The sequence below is a fragment of the Megalops cyprinoides genome, chromosome 10 (genome assembly GCF_013368585.1).
Source record: "Megalops cyprinoides isolate fMegCyp1 chromosome 10, fMegCyp1.pri, whole genome shotgun sequence".
Classification (NCBI taxonomy): Eukaryota; Metazoa; Chordata; class Actinopteri; order Elopiformes; family Megalopidae; genus Megalops; species Megalops cyprinoides.
The window spans coordinates 33,237,358-33,256,090 of record NC_050592.1 but is presented as its reverse complement, the minus strand read 5'-3'; the positions used below and the strand labels follow the sequence as shown (position 1 = coordinate 33,256,090).

The following is an 18,733-nucleotide window of genomic DNA, read 5'->3' as shown; positions in this document are numbered from 1 at the left end:
GATTAACAGACAGAATAGAGGTGAAATATGAAGGCCCTCAGGGTATTATTAATAATCTCTAAGCAAACTAAGTGGGAGGGGTTGCTTGACTATCAGTTTAGAATTGTGAAAAATCAACAAGAAACAAATTTCTAGCCCTAAATAACCATTTTCAAGCGTCTTGCTCCAAACCCTTAATTACAGAGAACCACAATTAATTCACAAACTCACAAAACCAAAAACAGAAACCCAAAAGAGAAATCCAAACAGCTGCAGCTGAATGTAATACAATGGTTTTTTTCTGGCTTAGCTCATGTGATGGATCTCAGACAGACCTCTGTTTTTTCCAGTTCTTGCCCCCCCCACCCCCCCCCCCCCCCCCCCAAGCCCTCTTTCTTAATTGGCTGCAGGTCAGCCAATAGGAAAACCCAACCGACAGAGGCGGCTTTATCAGTGGCTGAGCAGGCAGTCGGCGATTGTTGTTGTTTTCTCCCCTCTTAAAAGAGAGATTCATTTGATAAACAGTAAGGCTTGCCTTTCTTGTGGGGCGCTGGAGATTACGAACTTATCAGCGAGGCCCGAACTGAGAAGGCAGGGCCCCTCAGCGAGCTGGAGAAGCAGATAAGTTAAAGATAAGGTGGCCGTTCAATCAGTGCGAATCTTTGTAAAATTTCTCACAGGACAGGGCGGCGCGTAAAGGCGGCCGCCTCTTACCACGCACCTGCCTCGGATGCCTTTCTCTCGGGGGTCTGGTGCTGCAGCGCATCACCAACTTTACACGATTGTTGGCGTGCTGGGTGGCAGGAGGCAGACGGCAGGGTTCGGGAGATGGCGAGGCACGCTGAGTGACAGAGATAGGAGAATATTCTCCCTGATTCTCTCTACTGTGTCATTCCCCCCCCCCCCCCCCCCCCCCCCACCCCCACCCCCCACACACACACCCACCCCACAAATGACAAACATCCTGTAGCTCTTATCACCCACTTTTCACGCTCCGGCAATGAAAACAATCTCCTTGTCAATCACAAGCTTCAGACAGAGACAGCGGGTGTGGGTGGGGTGTTTGGGGAAACGCCTGCCCCAGGGTGGGAATGAAAAACTCCTGGGGAGACATGGGGCCCCTGTGACCCGGGCTTGGAGAGCAGTCGCCCACGAGCAAGGTGGACGGAGCGCGGCGGTAGTCAGGACACTGGAGGAACCTGCAACTGAAACGAGTCAGGATCTGTCCGCTGGCTGGGAAACAGCAGCTCTGCTCACCGGCTCTCACGCGGCGTCCTAACCCCCTCACCGTTACTATGGAGCGGCACCCTGGCTGACTGCAGCTGGATTTGAGGGTCATTTGAAGAACACGAGGCAGAGCACCGGCTCCATTTTCAGTTAACACCGGCGAATCGGAGCTCTCGCTCTGGCTCCCGCGCTGCACACACACACTCATGCGCGCGTGCGCGCGCATACACACACACACACACACACACACACACACACACGCACACACAAGCACGCACGCGCACACATGCACACTGAATCAATAGAAATGATAACGCAGTTGGAAGGTCATTTGTGAACACTGCTGGAATGCTTGCTGGTAACTGCCGTGCGAAGAGAACAAGCCGGGGGGGGCAAGAAAAAGGAGAGATGATCCACGGACGGCGGATTCCCTTCCACAAATATGCAAACCTGCAATTATGCCTTTTCCACTGAATCTCCTCTCACTTTACACTGGCAGGCAGAGAGAACCGGCTGTTTGTTTTCGTCCCCAACATTAACGGGATTATGAAAGCCACCAGCAGCAAACCGAATGTGTGCACCGCTCCAAGGTCCCTTATCAATTCACAGAGGCAAACAAGACAACGTAACCCACGTGCACAGTATCAAAAGCATATCCACACAGCTTCCTATCAGCCAGCGTCAACACACTTCCTCCAAATATAGCACCAAAACAAACACATCTGCTGTGACTAACAACACAGCGACTAAACCCAGCAGCTCCTGGAGATCGGAGGAAAGAAATTAGAGACAGGGAGAAGTAGCCTACTGGTCACTCACAGAGTACTCCATGGTCCCCTTGGGTTTCTGGAACGACATGCGGCGTCCATCCTTCTTGTCCGCGGTCTTCTTCTGGCCGGTATCTGAAAGCAGGCGAGGCAAGGTGCGCATTACGTTCATGTTCTTCTCCCCAGCTTGTCACAAGCTGCTGTTTCCCCCCAGCCCTGTGGGTAGACAGCTCATTCGTCAACAGTGTGAGCACGCGAGCGATCCGGCCAGCGCTCTCTCTCCCTCCCTCCCTCCCTCTCTCTCGCTCTCTCTCCCTCCCTCCCTCTTCCTCTCTCTCGCTCTCTCCCTCTCCCTCCCTCTCGCTCTCTCTCTCTCTGTACCCCTCCAGTCTGCACACTGATGGGCACCGATTCCTCGTCAGCTCGCCAACCCCCACTGTGTCTCGCTATGGATACCGACTGCACCAGGTTCCACCTGTGTGGAGATTGGCACCTGAGATAATGTTTTTTTTTTTTAATGCACGACTGTATGGGGGGCTTGTTAGAGGAGAGCAGGCTGGGGTGTCCAATCCTTTCTGCGAGGGGAGGTTACCCCCATTATACAAACACCGCCGAAGGCGAACAGGTTTCTGATTTGTGTTGCTATGACAGAGGGGCGCGGTTAAACATGACTCATACACTGTCCCGGCTATTTCTGGGGCTCCAGACTGCCATTAAAAAAAAAGAGAGAGAGAGAGAGAGAAAAGCATGTCCTACATCAGGCGGAAGACTGACTCCGCTCAGAATTTACACACAAATACACAGCTGACAGCTATGGACTAATCGTGTCAAAAACACACATCACAATACACACGCAGACATCTTAAAAAAGCAATCAACGATAATTAGACTGCAGTGAACATTTACCACAACGTCGCTCCACTTAATTCATATGCAGATTAACTGAAATGGCTGCCCTTATCAAGAGACAGCGTATACATATATTAGGAACTGTTAAGAAGGTATTTTGGTATTGAGCAAGCTACTGTAACGTTGTTCATCTAGTATCATCTTGTATCATCAAGTACACAGTTGTTATGGCAATGAAGTTACATAGTTAAAATGAGAAAAATTACTAATGCACTATAAATCAGCACATTAATACAACCCCATGCACGCAAACTGTAAATTATCCAGGAAATACATTGAAATCGGTCACCTTAATTCAGCAAAACTTGTGCCTGGAGAAGAGAGAAGTTTGAGAAAATAACATACCATTCACTAATACTTCCTTATAATACTACAGCCAAGTCATGCCTCCCCATTGCTGTGTGGAGCCTATGAAACAACCCCAAATCTGTGTACCACATCCTTCTACCAAAAGACAAGGGGAGCAGAGGGTGGCAGCCCTAAAGCTTCACTGCTGCCAGCCGGCTTCACAACAGAGTCCTCCTGACTTTGTGCTGGACCTCCCTGGGTCCGGACACACTGCTCTTTCTTCTCGGTCCAGGGCACGCTGTGAAACCCTCCATGCCAGTGTGTCTCAGTAGTCTATCAGCTCAATGCTACACCACTAAGCCAAAAACAGAACAAATATACTTTAATCCTGCACAAACTTTCTAATGATACATTATCACCAGGAGACAAAGGTATCTGAATATTCATTGTTCAATGAATTTTTAAAGTATGATTACTCTTTTAGCTGTACTTGCTTTCCTCATCACACACAACTGTTTCCTGTTCGTTCCCACACTGAAATCAGCAGGAAATCTGCATAACACGGCATTCACTTGTTTGGGCCAGACCAAACACCCTCACTCAAAAAGTTCACACGTTAAGAGTAACAGTTAAGATGTCAACAACTGACACATTTGTGCAGCAGGATTCAAAAGCATCACAAAGTCACATCACTAAAACTACAAGATTCACAGCAAGACTTTTTTGCTATTCTAAAACCCAGACAGCATCTACTGTTCTGGAAGGAGGAAAACAAAGTCAATGCTGCATGAAAACTTTTTGGAAATTACTAAACACAAATAAATCTCGGTTATAACCAATGCAAGTACAAACTGCTTTTAACTATGTGGAATGAGAAGTGTTTATACTCCAAGACAGGTAATCAGGACAAAACAGAGAGAGAGAGAGGGAGGAGGGAGCAGAGGGAGGGAGAGGGATTGAGAGAGACAGAGAGAGGCCAGAATGGGACCCAGAATAGAGGCAGGGAGAAAGAGACAGAGACACTGAACTACATTAGCAGCTGCAGGGGTGCTGCTTGTTGAGGGAGTGAATGCTCTATAATTAAATCTTCGCCTGGCGTGTGCCGCCCGAAATGAGGCCATCTTTTCCACACAGCAGGATCACAGCGGGGAGTGCTGGGCGCAGCCACACCTCAGACTCCGTCACATCATGGGCAGACACGTCGGCCATACCCCGATAACCCCATCTGTCCCGTCCTTATCTCCATTTCAGCAACCCTCGGACCACATCCACGTCACGCTCCTTTGAAAGCCACCTGCATCCCCATGCACGTTCTAATGAACTTCAGGCCTGAAAACCATGTTTCATGAAAACATTACATGAGGTTCAATTTGTTGTTGGGCTGGGAAAACATCCCAGCCTACTGGTGTAGTCCTCTTGGTGCTACACATCCAAATATTTAACCACATTCCACAATGGGGTTCTTCAGTTGTGCTTGTTTCTTTCACAGTTAATTTGAGTATAACCTCTCTTGCCAAAGCACTAGAGGCTGCAGGTTTCATTTCCAGGTGGGTCACAGCCAATATATCCTTAAGCGAGGTAACCAACCAGTATAATTCCAATTGCCTCAGAAAACATCCAGGTATAACAGCTGATATCATTACCCAGAGTAGAAAACACAGGTGATATCGCATTCCATTCACAGTACTAGATGACTGCTTAAGTTTGGGTTAAGTACCTTACCCCGGGATACATCCACAGTGCCCCACCTGGAAAGTGAACCTGAAACCTTATATGCCGAGTTCCTTACTTAAAGACCCATACTAAATACAGGCCAAGATCCAGAAATTGATGTATCACTGATGACACTGACCAATGATGCAATTGGTTTGCCTTCAAAGTGCATCCACACCACCCTTTTATGAGCAGACCATACACCTCAGAGGCACTTTAATTCGCATCAAACAGTCAAGCGAGCTGGATGTGAAAGTGTAGTTACCGCAGCTCTCACACAGAGAGACATGCACGGTGATGCTGCATGATAGATGTGCTTTCATTCTTTCCCCAGCCCCCACCCCTCGGTAATTGTGGAAAAAAGGAAAGGAAATTAAGCTGTCTCTGGGGGCTATGAATTGAGTTCAGTGAATGTTCCATTTACTGTCTGGGAATGATATGTAGACATCAGCAGCTTTGGGTCTGGATCCTCACAAGTTAGTCTTCAGTAAGTGATTGTTTTTTTTTGAGGATACTCTAAATGCCATAGACCATGACATAAAGCAATGGACAATCAGATAAGTGTTCAAGAGTCCATGTAATCCGATAAGTAGCAACAGGCCTGCCTAGTGAACTAACCTCACCTAGCTTACTAGAGGCCTTCGTAAGGCCTGCCTAGCAAATATAACAACCTCAGTTAGCTGCTGTATCTGCCAAGGCAAACTATGTGTTCAGCTGTGATGGACATGTATCTAATGTCTAGCTAGCAAGCAGCTTATCCCCTTTAATGAAAAATAAACTCAAAAGGAAGAATCTCAACAAACATTTCAATGTCCATGAATACTAAATTCTTGTATATGCAATAAATGAAAAAAATTGAATTGTTTCTCATAATTAAGACAGATAATAGGCTATTTTTATTTCGGATTTTGTTGGAACTTACTTTTCATGAAAACAGCAGCACTGAAACACTGTATCATGTGACTTACTCCACTGGACCACCACACATTTGTGGCCAGTTATAAAGGCTCTCATCCTCAAATGCTGTCCTCAACAGGCCTATCATCCACTCACAATGAAAAACACATACTTCATTTACAATGTTTGCTTGAGATGTCAGGGATTTCTGGGACAGGATCGTCAGGAGAAGGGGGCCAGGAAGAAATGTTTTGCAGTCAAACAGATACCCAAAGCAACTGCTGAAATGTATTTGTTCAGTGAAAGCTCAGTCAGCAGACATAAGATGTGCTTTACAGTATTAAGCCTCTATAATTTGAACAGCGCCAGCACAGAAGATCAACATCCAACTCTCTGTACCAAAACAATATGCGGATGAGCAAAAAATGTGTGGCTTTGGCACTTGCCAGTGGTCCAAGTTCCGGAACCATGAATCAAAAGTGTCAAATCCCAAATCCTGACACTGCTGCTCTGTGTCCCTGGGCAAAACCACTTTGTCTGATATCATCGGATATCATGTTTTATTTTCTTTTATTGTTTTCGAATTTACCCCATTATCTTTCCAGGAAGTCCCACTGAGATTATCACCACTTTTCCATCTTGTAGGTCAGCTCACAGAGTGCTCTTTAATGTAGGTCATTTTGGCTCAGGCCTGTTCTGAATACATTCCAAAGCAAATAAATCTAACCAAGCAACCTGTACCTAAATCTAACCACCTGCCTTCAGAGTGAAGGTGTGTTGAGAAAAACGCTGCAGGCGTGCTACTTTGAATAAAAGACATGAACTCTCTGGCCATTGGTCAAAGCAGCTGCTTAGATTCCACCCACTGGCCAGTAGCATGAAGGGGTGACCTTGGCATGTTACTATCCATAGGCAACTGCTTCTTTGCTACTAACCAGACTGCCAGCCACTGGTTCAGCTCTATTGCGTGCTGCCAAGCCAATACGGCATCTTGGGCCCAAACAGTGATATTGCCCATAGGCTGTCATTGGAAAACTACACGAAAAAATAATGTTTTTCATGAGCTGTCAAAGGTTATGGAAATAAGAACACATCCCTTTTGCTGTTTACTCATCTGACTCAAAAACAAGCAAGCTTTTTATTATCATCTTGGCAATAAAAGGATTATACGCCTGTTCTCAGTGCCTTAAAAAGGTACCTACTACATTACCCCTGTTTTGTCATAAGCAAAGTACAGATTTTTACAATATCCCTTATGGTTATCAACTGAGACACTAGCACTGCAGGCTAACCAAGTCCACAGTGGGTCTGATGTGCCCTTGACCAAGACACTTAACCTGCGTGGCTTTCACTCGACATCCAGCACTACAAATGAAAAACATATTAAAAAAAAAGAAAGGAAGCTGCGTAAGTCACCTTGGCCTAGGCCACCTGCTAAGCAAGTGATAATAAGTCTATCTGCTCCGTATAATATGCAAATTCCTTATGTAATGCATTATTCAGTGAGTGCTCACAGTTGACATGTTTTCATTATACAGCGAGCTCATGGTGCAGAAAAACAGGCATTCTCTGCTGAGCCTATGTAATGGCGAAATAAAACATGATACAAAAAACAAACAAATGGAAAGGAGTTAAAAGGTAAAAAATATTCCCTCCAAAAGTGCCTTGATCGGATTTTCCTCGGGCAAGACTGCTGACAAATGCATCTGCCGGAATATTCCGCAGGAATACATTGGCAAAAAAAAATCATATAATAAAAAAAGGTAAGAAAAAATACAGCGAGGCAATTTCCTCACAGAGAGGTGTTCCACTGTCAGCTGTTATAGCCCCCGGAAGTTATTTTTAGACTCTCCCGTTCACTGACGAGCACCATAGAGGAAGTCCTGTTTGGCAAAGAACAGGTGTTATAGTGACTTGTTTTGGGAGGGGGGAGAGGGGCGGTTGCTAGTTGCCGTTGACACCTTTCTTCAGTCATTTGACATTTGACAGGTGGTGAGGAATCCCAAGATAAAAGAAAACGCGCACAAGATAATCCAGTTGTATACCACCCCCTTCTCTGAATAGCTGAATCAAAAATGCAACAAACACATAACCTTAAATTTTCTATCATTAAAGTGCATTCCAGTTCATGGAAGACGCAGGGAACCAGGGCCAACTGGTTCATGCTGTGCTTGCTTCAAAAGGATGTCTGTTAATGATGTTAGGTGCTGACTCTCTGAGAGACAACTGCACTGTGTTCTTGTGCTGTGTGTGGGCTAGCTATAAGACAGGATGCACTGTATACCGAGTGGTGAGAAAAGCTGGTATGAGCCCATTAAGAAACACATACATCCCTCACCTCTGTTCCTAATGGCATTAGGAGAGGTAACAGGATTATTTTAATACTTTCCGAAATGATTAAAACCGCAGAGCAGCGCTGTTAACTTTTCTCCGCTTAGAATGAATGCTTGTTTGAAGTTCAGTAAATGACTGCTCACAGCATCACAAAAAGAAAATCCTTTAATAACTGGTGATCTGCTCACAAATGTAAACCCGCCACTCCAGGTTTCATAACCAGTCAGCTGTACCCATAACAGTGGCTAGATTTAAAAGACGCAACAAAAATCGTTGCGGACGTTTAGGTTACTTTGCGTACGTGGGCATAGTGTGAGGCCGGCAAGGTCACGACTAGTGGTGTAACGGACCGTAGTTGATCTGTGATCCATACGGTTTGCAAGTTTATTTGAACATTTGTATGAACATCTTTGTGTCTAACTGTGCCGGCTAGCTAGTTGCAACTGTCATTAACCATTAACCTATCTAGCTATCACTAGCTAACTTAATGAAAGAACTAGCATCCAGCTTCATCTGTTCAAATTAGTTGAAACTAATGTTAGCTAGCTAGCTGGCAGTTAAGTCCAACAATCAAGCGTAAAATGTATACATGCACTATATAGTGAACAGGGAGCGATTTCGGACACAGCCGAAGAACAGCAGAAAAAGCGCCCATATTGCACTTTAATTTAACAATTAAGTACTGAATATTTTATTTTAAGATTTTATTTAAAACATTGGACATCTTGAATGTTGTCTTCATTTAAGACAATGGGCAAAAGTTCCTTGCTTTAAGTGTTCTTTAGGTAATGGAAATGGAAAAAAAAGTTGTATTTGCCTCCCTTTTTTTTTGCTGATCCGAAAATTGATTGGATCCGTGACTCAAAAACCGTGATCCAATCCAAACCGTGAGTTTTGTGATCCGTTGCACCCCTAGTCGCGACCATGATTCAATTCAAGTGGGTAACTTCCATTTCCACAGCTATCAAAGGTGCGATCCAGCTCAAGAACAGTTTCAATGAACAGAAGATCATACACAAACAACGCTGTGGGAGAAGGGCTTTAATTTAGCCAGGGCCAGAGTAAACTTACGTATGCAAGTCCCTTTGACTCAGTCTGTCCGTTTATTGTTAATCTGTATCCAAGCAAACACTCTCTTTGAGAGACTTGACTTAACGGGCTACAGCAAATTAAAGAGCAATTTATGACCACATTAGCAGAAAGCTATGCCGTGAGGTCTTGCTGTTAAACTACAGTACATTCAATTCTAACACAAACGTGTCCTCATAATACTCTGGATTTAGCACTGCAAATGCTTTCAAATGCCAGTGAATACTTTCTGGCTGCTTTTCTTATTTTACAAAGAAGGCAGTAATTGCATTTCAGAGATACTTTTGTGCAAATTTATGGATTCCATCAAATATGTGGCCTAACTGTGTCAAACCTGTCAAAACCCTGTTTCACACTCGTCCCTCCTCAACCATATAGCTGATCGAGGACATCTGAAAGAATTAAAATAGTGTTGGGAATTACAATTATTTCCTGTCATTTAACATCGAAAACAAAAGTAAAAAAACAAAAAACCACAGGCCTTTACAGTACAATGGGAACAATTATGTTATCGCGCTCGCTAATTGACAACAGGTGAATTGCTGCATCTGTCATCTGTATGGGCCGACTAAGTAAGCCATCAAACAAAACTGTGATTATACAGAGCTCCGCCCTGTCCCCCCCATGCAAACATTCCAGCTCTCCTTTACACAAATCCCTCTCTAAATGGCCTGCACCGCCCAGCAGGCAAACTTTTGCTGGAACAGCACTTTGCGAGCCGCGTCAGGGGAGCAATGCATTTCACAGAGAACCACCAGCTCTGCCGTTCCCCCTCATTAACACTCGCTCCAGGTCAATTAATCAAACCCTGATCCTGTCATCGCCTCTGTGAATGTTACTGAATCCACAGCCCCTGATAATTAACTCTCACTTCAGGTTGACTAATCACACCCTGATTCTGTGATTGGTTCTGGGATCACTGCTCGAGGTGTCTTGTGGCTGCAATATTTAGAGAATAAAGGAGCAGAGCAAGGAGTCATATTTCATACAGAGGTTATGTTCAGAACTCTTTCTCCGAAGGCGTCACTTGAATTCAATTCTATAAGATTTTTTTCCCTCTCTCAAGGACACCACCTTGTTATATAAATGATAAATAAAATAAACCAACAGAAAAACTAACAGAAAGCTAACATATGCAGCTACAATTTCCTCATTTCTAAAAATGAGAAGCATTTAAACTTGATCATAACTTCATAACACTTAATGAAACATTCTATCAGTTTCAAGATGAATACAGAGTAAGCACCACTGGCAGTAATGATTAGACAGCCACAAACAAAAGTTTGGTCAAATTTCCAATTACCAAATTCCCCCCTACCTTGCCTGTTTTTTTGTTTTTATATTTACCAAACACTGACCTGAACACAATATGAAAACTTTCACCTCAACAGAGCGGGGAATCGAACAGTGAATGCGATGTGCATCGATGGTGGTGCGTAATGGCCCATAATTCAGCATACATTTATAGAGGTCACCGATGGGCCCTGGAGTCATCTGTGAGCAAGATACAGGAGAAACTGGAAGGGTTCAGGACTAGGCCTGGAACCCCTGACCAGAGAGCCCCAGGCAGACGGACCAGCTGCCCCCTCGGTCCCTTCACTGCCTGCAGACACTCCACCTAAAGCTGTGGGTTGAAGGGCTTTACCTGTGGACCTCATGTCTTTGGCAGCTCCACTCCAGTGCTTGTCACGTTACGGTCTGGATCAATGTGGAGAAAGAGCTGACCTCAGCTCCGAGAAACACAAACTCTGCATTCTCACGTCTCCTAGTTAACTCTCTGCTCTTGTGCCACACAACCCCCCCCTCCCCCCACAGCCCACCCTAGAACTGTTAGATTTTTTCTTCCCCTTTTTTCTTTTACCCTACCAGCCATCTTGCCACCGAGTTCGAATTTAGCTGACATCAAAGGCAGCTTTGTGTCGTACAGGGGAAACAGACTGGAGACTGGATGTACTGGACAGTTCTGCATGACAATCTGCATGACTAACCAGCACATGGGAGCCAGGCTTGACAACCTGCTGAGGATTCTCTCTGCAGAAACACCCGGCTTTAGCATTCCTTTTAGGACAGAGGCGGAACTGACAGCCTGAGCACAAAATCTATAGCCCCTTCGATAAAGCAGACCTTGGGAAAAACACTGCATGCAAAGATGGAAAAACGTTACTGTCCTTTTTCCAACGCAGGAAGCCCATCTGCCTTCCAAATGAAATTAATTCAAGGCAAAACAAATATTGCTGTCACTGCGAGCTGGCAGAAATCAATCACCGACAGTTCTGGGGTCAGTCAGCATGACTGTATGTTTCTCCTGTTCTTTAAAGAACATCTTTGCATGTGAACAACAGCACTGTTGTAACACAAAACATCTACGCCACTTAAGGGTATTTAATAAATGTAGTTCTGCTCTACAGAGTCCACAGAGGGAAATTTATTAATTATTACTCATAACAATCACAACAATAATCACATTTCAAAGTTACTGCACAGTGGTATACTCCACAGATGATCCACATTTAGGATGGGCACCAACAGTCTTTTCAGGCTGAATGATTAAGAGCTGAGGGGGAACAAACTCATTACCAGAACTGAGAGTCAACCTAGTAGACCTATTCCAGGGATAAGTCATTTGGCTGAGAGATGACTTTGCCCTAAAATTTCACAAACTTCAATGTGTGCTGGCCTACAGCCAATGAAGCATAGTCACAGTGACCTGTACTTTTCATTCTTGGTTTTACCATGCAAGTTCATGCGACACCAGAACCTGTGTGACTTGTGTTGGCAAACACATCTCTGTCTGTCTCTCGTCCCTCAGCTTTCCCTCACCCAAAACCAGTGCAGGCCATGGAGTTCATCTGAGAGCGTAGTCCAGCTCATTCATCATAACGAGTCGGGCGGTCTACAGGGGGCCCCGTCATGTGCTCCCTGCCCACTCCGCTAACAAGCACACCCCCAGGCTGTGATGTTCCCCCCGCCTGTGTGTCCGGGCCCAACTGGGACCGCTACTGGAGCAGCGGTCAGTGGTGTCCTAAGTCGCCTCACCCTGCTCCTTATTAATCTCCCTCCTAGCAAGATGTGCTGCTTCTCCCACATCTGTGCCTACTCCGCCAGAGAACTAGCTATGATGCAGTCATGGTCTGAGGAGGGTGACTCTATGCGCTGCAGGGTTGGAGGAGGAGAGGTGACAGGTTGCATCATTAAAATAACAAAACAATGATCACTACACCATTTGGGAAGTTCAAGAAGTCTACTCTCAACCTTCAGAACAAAAATGGCTGCATATTCTGTGACTGTATTAATACAGTCTACAATTGTATTCCATATATTACTGCAAACAAGTTATATACATCATACAAATTTATTATTTATGCATATAGAGTTATTTGTATAAAATGAGCATCATTATCACCATCACCATCAATAATGAAGATATCACTGCTAATGCTAGTATTACCATCACCACTGCTAAAAAAGAAAAAGAAGACATCCTCTCGAGTTTACCGAAAAAAAAAAAAACAGCAAAGCTGACTTATGTCTCAGAACTCCTGTTACTAGCCCTTAGTTATCCTACAACAACATGGCCTACAGGTAACGGAGGCAAAGATCCCAGCTGGATATGCATAAAATAAAGTATTATTAGAGGCTGTCTTTTCCCATTATTAGTAACATGCTCCTGAGAGCATGTTGAAATATAGCTTAAAAAAAAATCACATGACTAGACAACATGACCACTATTACTCTCCAAAAGAAGAACTAAATCAAGGACACTCTGCTCTTTAGATTCAGATCATACAGGTTGTTTCAGCTATAGGCACTGTCCACTGCTGTACCATGGGCTATCATTATTACCCGGGGGGGGGGGTTAAAAACTCCATAGAACATTCTGGGAGGATGACATCAAACCCTGTGCTCAACATAGGAAATAACAGACTGACATTTTTACATACATTTTTACATAAAAGCCAAATGAAGCAAAAAAAAAAAAAAAATTAAGAAGACATGTCTCAGCTGGGCGAATTACAAAGGCTAGCTAGGATGATTTCTTCTGATTTTCATTTGTAAAATAGCAAATGACACCCAAAGGTCAAGTTGGTGTACTGTACGTGGACTCTGTAACCCAAATGCGTGAAAGTTTATGGTGGCTAGTCCTAGCTGACTACACAGATACCTATACTACACTGGGTTACAATACATTATGTTTTGGCACCAAAGAAAGGTTTTCACTTTCAGTCTCAATTTTCTTTGTACATATGCATATTACATTTACATTTACATTTATTCATTTAGCAGACGCTTTTATCCAAAGCGACTTACATAGGTTACAGTTCTTTACAATGTTATCCATTTATACAGCTGGATATTTACTGAGGCAATTGTGGGTGAAGTACCTTGCCCAAGGGTACAGCAGCAGTGTCCCTGCGGGGATAGAACCAGCAACCTTTCGGTTACGAGTCCTGCTCCTTAACCACTATGCTACACTATGCTTCACTATGCACTATGCTTCACTCCCATGACTGCTCAATGATTGTGCAGATCATACAACAGTGTTTCAATCAACCAAGGAAATAAGATGCACATTTTGTGGTGGGAAGAGGAACTTGTGGTCACAGGAGTGGCAAGTCACTCAGCTAACTGGACCAGCATTGGTAGCGTATTGTGACTGATCATTACTGTTTTTCAGTTTATGTTGAAACAAGGTGGGGAAATACCCACTGTGAAGTTTAGTTAACTCCTAACTGGCTAACTGAAAGCTTTCTGTGGAGAATACATGGTATGTTCCTGAATACTTTTACTCTTAAGAAAGTTAATATTAACCTGCCAAGCTCTGTCATACTATTTTGCCATGAGGGCAAACAGAAAGAAAAAAGCTTGAGATAAGGCTAGAGTCTCTGCTTGACCTATTTGTGGTCAAGTGGCACACCTAGAATAACACAGTCAAGGTCCTACTTCACAGGGCAGACAGCTGCAATCCACACAATTTTTTGTTTACAGTCTGTTAACAGCCCTCATGCAAGATAAATCTGAAATGAAATTATGAGAGCCCTAAGAGGAAGACAAGAATCTGAATGTCCGATTTCAATGACACCATCTTAATTGAGCTACTATTAGAGCAATAATAAGATAACAAATTGAAAATGGGCAAACTAGCAAGTTACCAGTAACAAGACTCACCCACTTCATACAGCCTTCTGTCCAAAGATTTTTTCACCTTTAAATTCATTGTCACCTCTGAATCTACAATGTCAAGGTAATACCGATACAGGTAAGTTCCAGTATCAGAAACTGTCTTGAAGAATTTATTAAAAGTGGAAAAAGACTTGGACTGGGAGAACATGGACTCTTCATAGACAACCTAAGAAAAATATGGTAAAGTTTTAAAGATCTACAGTAGTTATTCATTGGCTATGCCCTTTCTTGAGAGTATAAATGCCCCTCACCTTTGCCTCACACTTCAACCCCACAAAAGGATAAAAGCCAAACTCACAGCGTGGATGCCCACTTTACTCCCTCCAACTGCATGATTTCATGAAATCAAGCCCTTTATAAAACACTGGCTCCACTGTACGAAGTTTGCCACTTGAACATAAAAACATTCCGCATAATATAAAATAGATGTCGAAAATAACTAAATAATACTGTGGCCTGAGGCAGCGGGTCTAGAATGTCACGTGGCTTTCCATCAAACCATGACAATAACATCCCGGAGATGGTACAACTTGGATTTATTTCTCTGCACGCATCACTACTACAGACAAAAGCGCCAAGCTTCTGTCACATGTCTCTATGAGTAACACTTTTAAAACCACTGTATGATATGAACTTGGATGCACCTTCCTCTAGATTCAATGCATGTTTACAAAAACCCTGCAAATAAAGTCCAATAGTAAACAAGAACGTTGTGCTTCTGCACTGTTCTGTAAAATGCAAAATGTACACGTTTGATTTGACACTGGGAGGACAGGTTTATGTACAAGCTGACCTACATTAACCACATTTCCTTTACACTTCAAGCTTCAGTAACTTCATGCTCACTGGAGGAGTGTCCGAAAGAAGCGGTTTTAAGATGGCCTGTCTTGTTACCCGAACATCGGTGGGTGGCTAACATGATAGTACAGGTACTCACCACGTGGCTATGCATATCACAAATACAGATAAAAATAATTTTACAAACTGTGTAACACGCAGTACGCACTTATGACAGAAGCAATGTTTTCAGCTGAATGCACTCCACCCCGTATGACGCCAGCGTGATAGGCCATTAAGTTGGCTTGCAAAGTAGCTAATATCACATTAGCTAACTTTGGTAGTTAACTGTCTAGCAAGCAAATATGCGAATTTTAGATAGCTAGCAGTATGCCAATCACTTTAGCATGGCTAGGTCCAACCTAAACGTGTCGTTCCTAAACATGTCAACTTTAAACCTTCAAAAATAACAATGCATTGCACATTAAGCAACAGTAAGACGTAGTTAACAGCTTTGAACATCCGTACAAGCAACAAAATAAACGACTTGACTAATAGATTCAGTTTTGTCTAACCTGTTGCGTGTTCAGTAGTACTGTTTTCATGGTGAGATCCAACCTGTTCTGCACAGGAATCCTGGAAGTGAACTTCTCGCGTTGGAGCAGGCCAGATTCGACTTGCAACGGCGTCTCTGACAGACCGGACGCTCTTCCCCGTGAATGACAGAATGTAGTCCATACTTTCGTTTTAGATTATCGATGCAGTCCCGCATCAGGAAAAAATAACGCGAACTTGCTGGTCATAAATATTAAACAAACGCAATAAATGTTGGTAGTGTTACTGCACAGTCGCCATGTTACGACATACTCGAAGTGAAGATGAGTGCAGTGAAATGCCACCGCACAGCTCGCTCGGACAGGAATGGAGACAGACATCAGCAACTGCAGAACTTTTTTTCCTGGTTGCCCAAGAGCGCTGTCGCTGACTGCTGTAAACCCACACTAATGCTCACAAGGACATTAGAAAACTGTTTTAAACACACTTAGCTAATGTCAAATGACAGCATAATCGTGAAGAGCAACGGTTTCCATTATTATATTAAAGGAAAATAGTACAGTAATTTAATTCGAGACTCGCAAGGCAGCAAGTAGGAAACTATTTGAATGGTGTCATTGTAATCCATGTTTGCTCATTTTAAATCAAATTAACACACTAAAAAATGAGCGTGTTTGCTACACATTGACATTCGAAACGTGCGACTGGGACAAATGAAACAAATAAAATCTTGGTAATTCAGTGCACTAAACTAATCCTGAGTCAAACGCTACGTTTTCTCACCACTAAAAAATGGCCTAGATAAGATGCCGCTGTGATTGACAGTCAAAGCTGGCACTAGCTGCAGTCTAGGGCCCCCTGCTACATCTTGAATCAGACAATCAGAGGAGTGTATGGAAGCAAATGTGTTATCGTGTTGAATAACATTGGATTAATTTACTAATTTATTGGTGAGTACAGTCTCCAAATGAAAAGAAAAAATTGTGTGGCAGAGGTTTTTGGTAAATGCTTAATGAATACTGTTCCAGTATCCTCCATGAAAAGCGTGGATATGTTTTCTACAAATGAGAATGGATCATCATCATTAATGTATTCAATGAGATCACTTGCTGAGATAATATCCACAGACTTTTCATGCCTATTGGTGATTCGATACTCTGATTTTCTGTTGTGTCAAGTATTCAGGTTTGAAGGGTTCTCTTCAAAACAGAGACCACAGTCCACAGTCCACAAATTGATGGTGTGGTACTGGTCACGTTAGCTTCTCTCATGTTTAGTGTAGCTATACATTTGTGTATGGATACTAAAGTATACTTTATTGTATATCAAAATCAGTTTAGTGATTTAAAGTGTAAGGAAAAATGGAAACATTCAGTCCACTGGAATAGAGTAGATTAAATGGGGAGCAGAAATAGCACTGCTTCCCAGTTACTGTGGTACATAGTCTGGATCAGGTTAGCTACCCCTGGTACACAGAGACATTGTGACTTCAGTAGTGATCAAAAATATGATCAAAATTAGTTTTTCTACACAGAGCTCCTGATTGATGAACATCATGTTGTAAAATTGCACTGTTTGCGGTAAGCCAAAAGAAAAACATGTTTCTCCAGTATCCAGGCAAGTTTTAAGTTCATGCAAAGAGACAAGGAATCCAAAAATATCAGGTTACATAACACATAAATAATACCCCTGTTGACTTTGTCAACATTTCATCAATTATAAGTAAAATCACAAGGTGGAATGGTAGCAATAGCAACTTAAATGAAGTGGCTCATGTTCTTTAGAGGTGCACGCCCTGTCCTTTTGTGTAAGAGGTGTAATACTTCTAGAAGTGTGCACTTCTCAAATGGAAACTTCATCAAGTGGAAATGATATAGTGCTTGTCCTTCAGCAAAATGCCCACATAAACCTCCCAATCGAGACTTATACACATTCATAAAAGAGACTCAATCTTACTTGTGAAGAGCCAACAAGCCTTGCTCTCAGTTGATCACTTGAACTTTACAAAATGTTAAGCAGTCACTGAAACCAAGCAGCTACACAAACCCATTCTACTTCCTCCATCACCTACTGTGGCTAGATCAGGAACAACATACTGAAAAAAACAAACACATGACACTAACATTGTGTGACGTTATTCAATTGCTTTATTTTTAGGTTTAGACAGTGTTATCATATCAAGCTAACAAGCAAACAATGTAAACAAAAGGAATGATATTTCAACATGGTGAGCTGAACTGTGTTGGTACAGTAGCTAGCTATAGCTGTACACCTACAACATAGCTGTAACTATGCTTTTCTGTTTATTGTATTTATAGTGCTGGCTGGCCAGAAAAATTAACAAATGAGGATAACAGACAAAGACTGAAAGTAAGGAATAACAGCAGCAACAATACATTTACTTCTGACAGCTAGGCTGCTGTTGCTACCTAGCTAACTATTCAGTAGTATGGTATTTGCAACTAATTTGGCAGTGTGCAGCTAGCTAGCTACAGTAGAAAACTAGACGTGTCTTGCCATTCGTGTTAATGATAATCATTGTTAATGATATTTGATGAATATTTCAGTTCAGAATAATGCATCACTCATATGAACCACCTCAAACTAATATCTGATCCATCTGGCTACCAAAACCACAATCCCAGAGCTAGTTAACAGGCTGTCTGATTCTTCCTTAGCGTAGACCTCTCAGGGTTTAACCTGGCCTTTGCACTGGAGACACCAAGCAGATAGACTCTGATCTCCTCATACATATTCATGTAGAGTTCCCTCTGGTTTTACACTGATATGACATTCCACTTTCCAGGAGCTGTGGACGAAGCATCCCCCTATCAGATATGATGGAACTTTCACCCCAACTCAAAGCCATTGAATTTTCTATAAGGAGGTAAATGTAGCTGATATGAATATTTGAATACTTTTTCACCGATCATTCCACCTCTCTAGAAGTGTGGGAGGACAGGAAGACTGCTGTCTAGGAAGATATATACTGAACACCATTTACCTTTAGTGGTTTT

The 18,733-nt window shown here is 43.0% G+C and overlaps 1 protein-coding gene across 3 annotated transcripts in view; it reads right to left on the bottom strand.

Annotated features, from left to right (window-relative positions):
* Positions 1–18,733, bottom strand: part of oxr1a (oxidation resistance 1a) — a 152,800-nt gene that overhangs the window by 43,095 nt on the left and 90,972 nt on the right. For 2 of the 3 annotated variants that reach the window (XM_036537999.1, XM_036538002.1), the window contains exon 4: positions 2,026–2,108. In XM_036537999.1, coding sequence (XP_036393892.1) covers positions 2,026–2,108 — 83 coding nt within the window. Of the gene's footprint in view, positions 1–2,025; positions 2,109–15,736; positions 16,083–18,733 lie in introns of those variants that run through there. The other variant, XM_036538001.1, reaches the window with a different exon arrangement.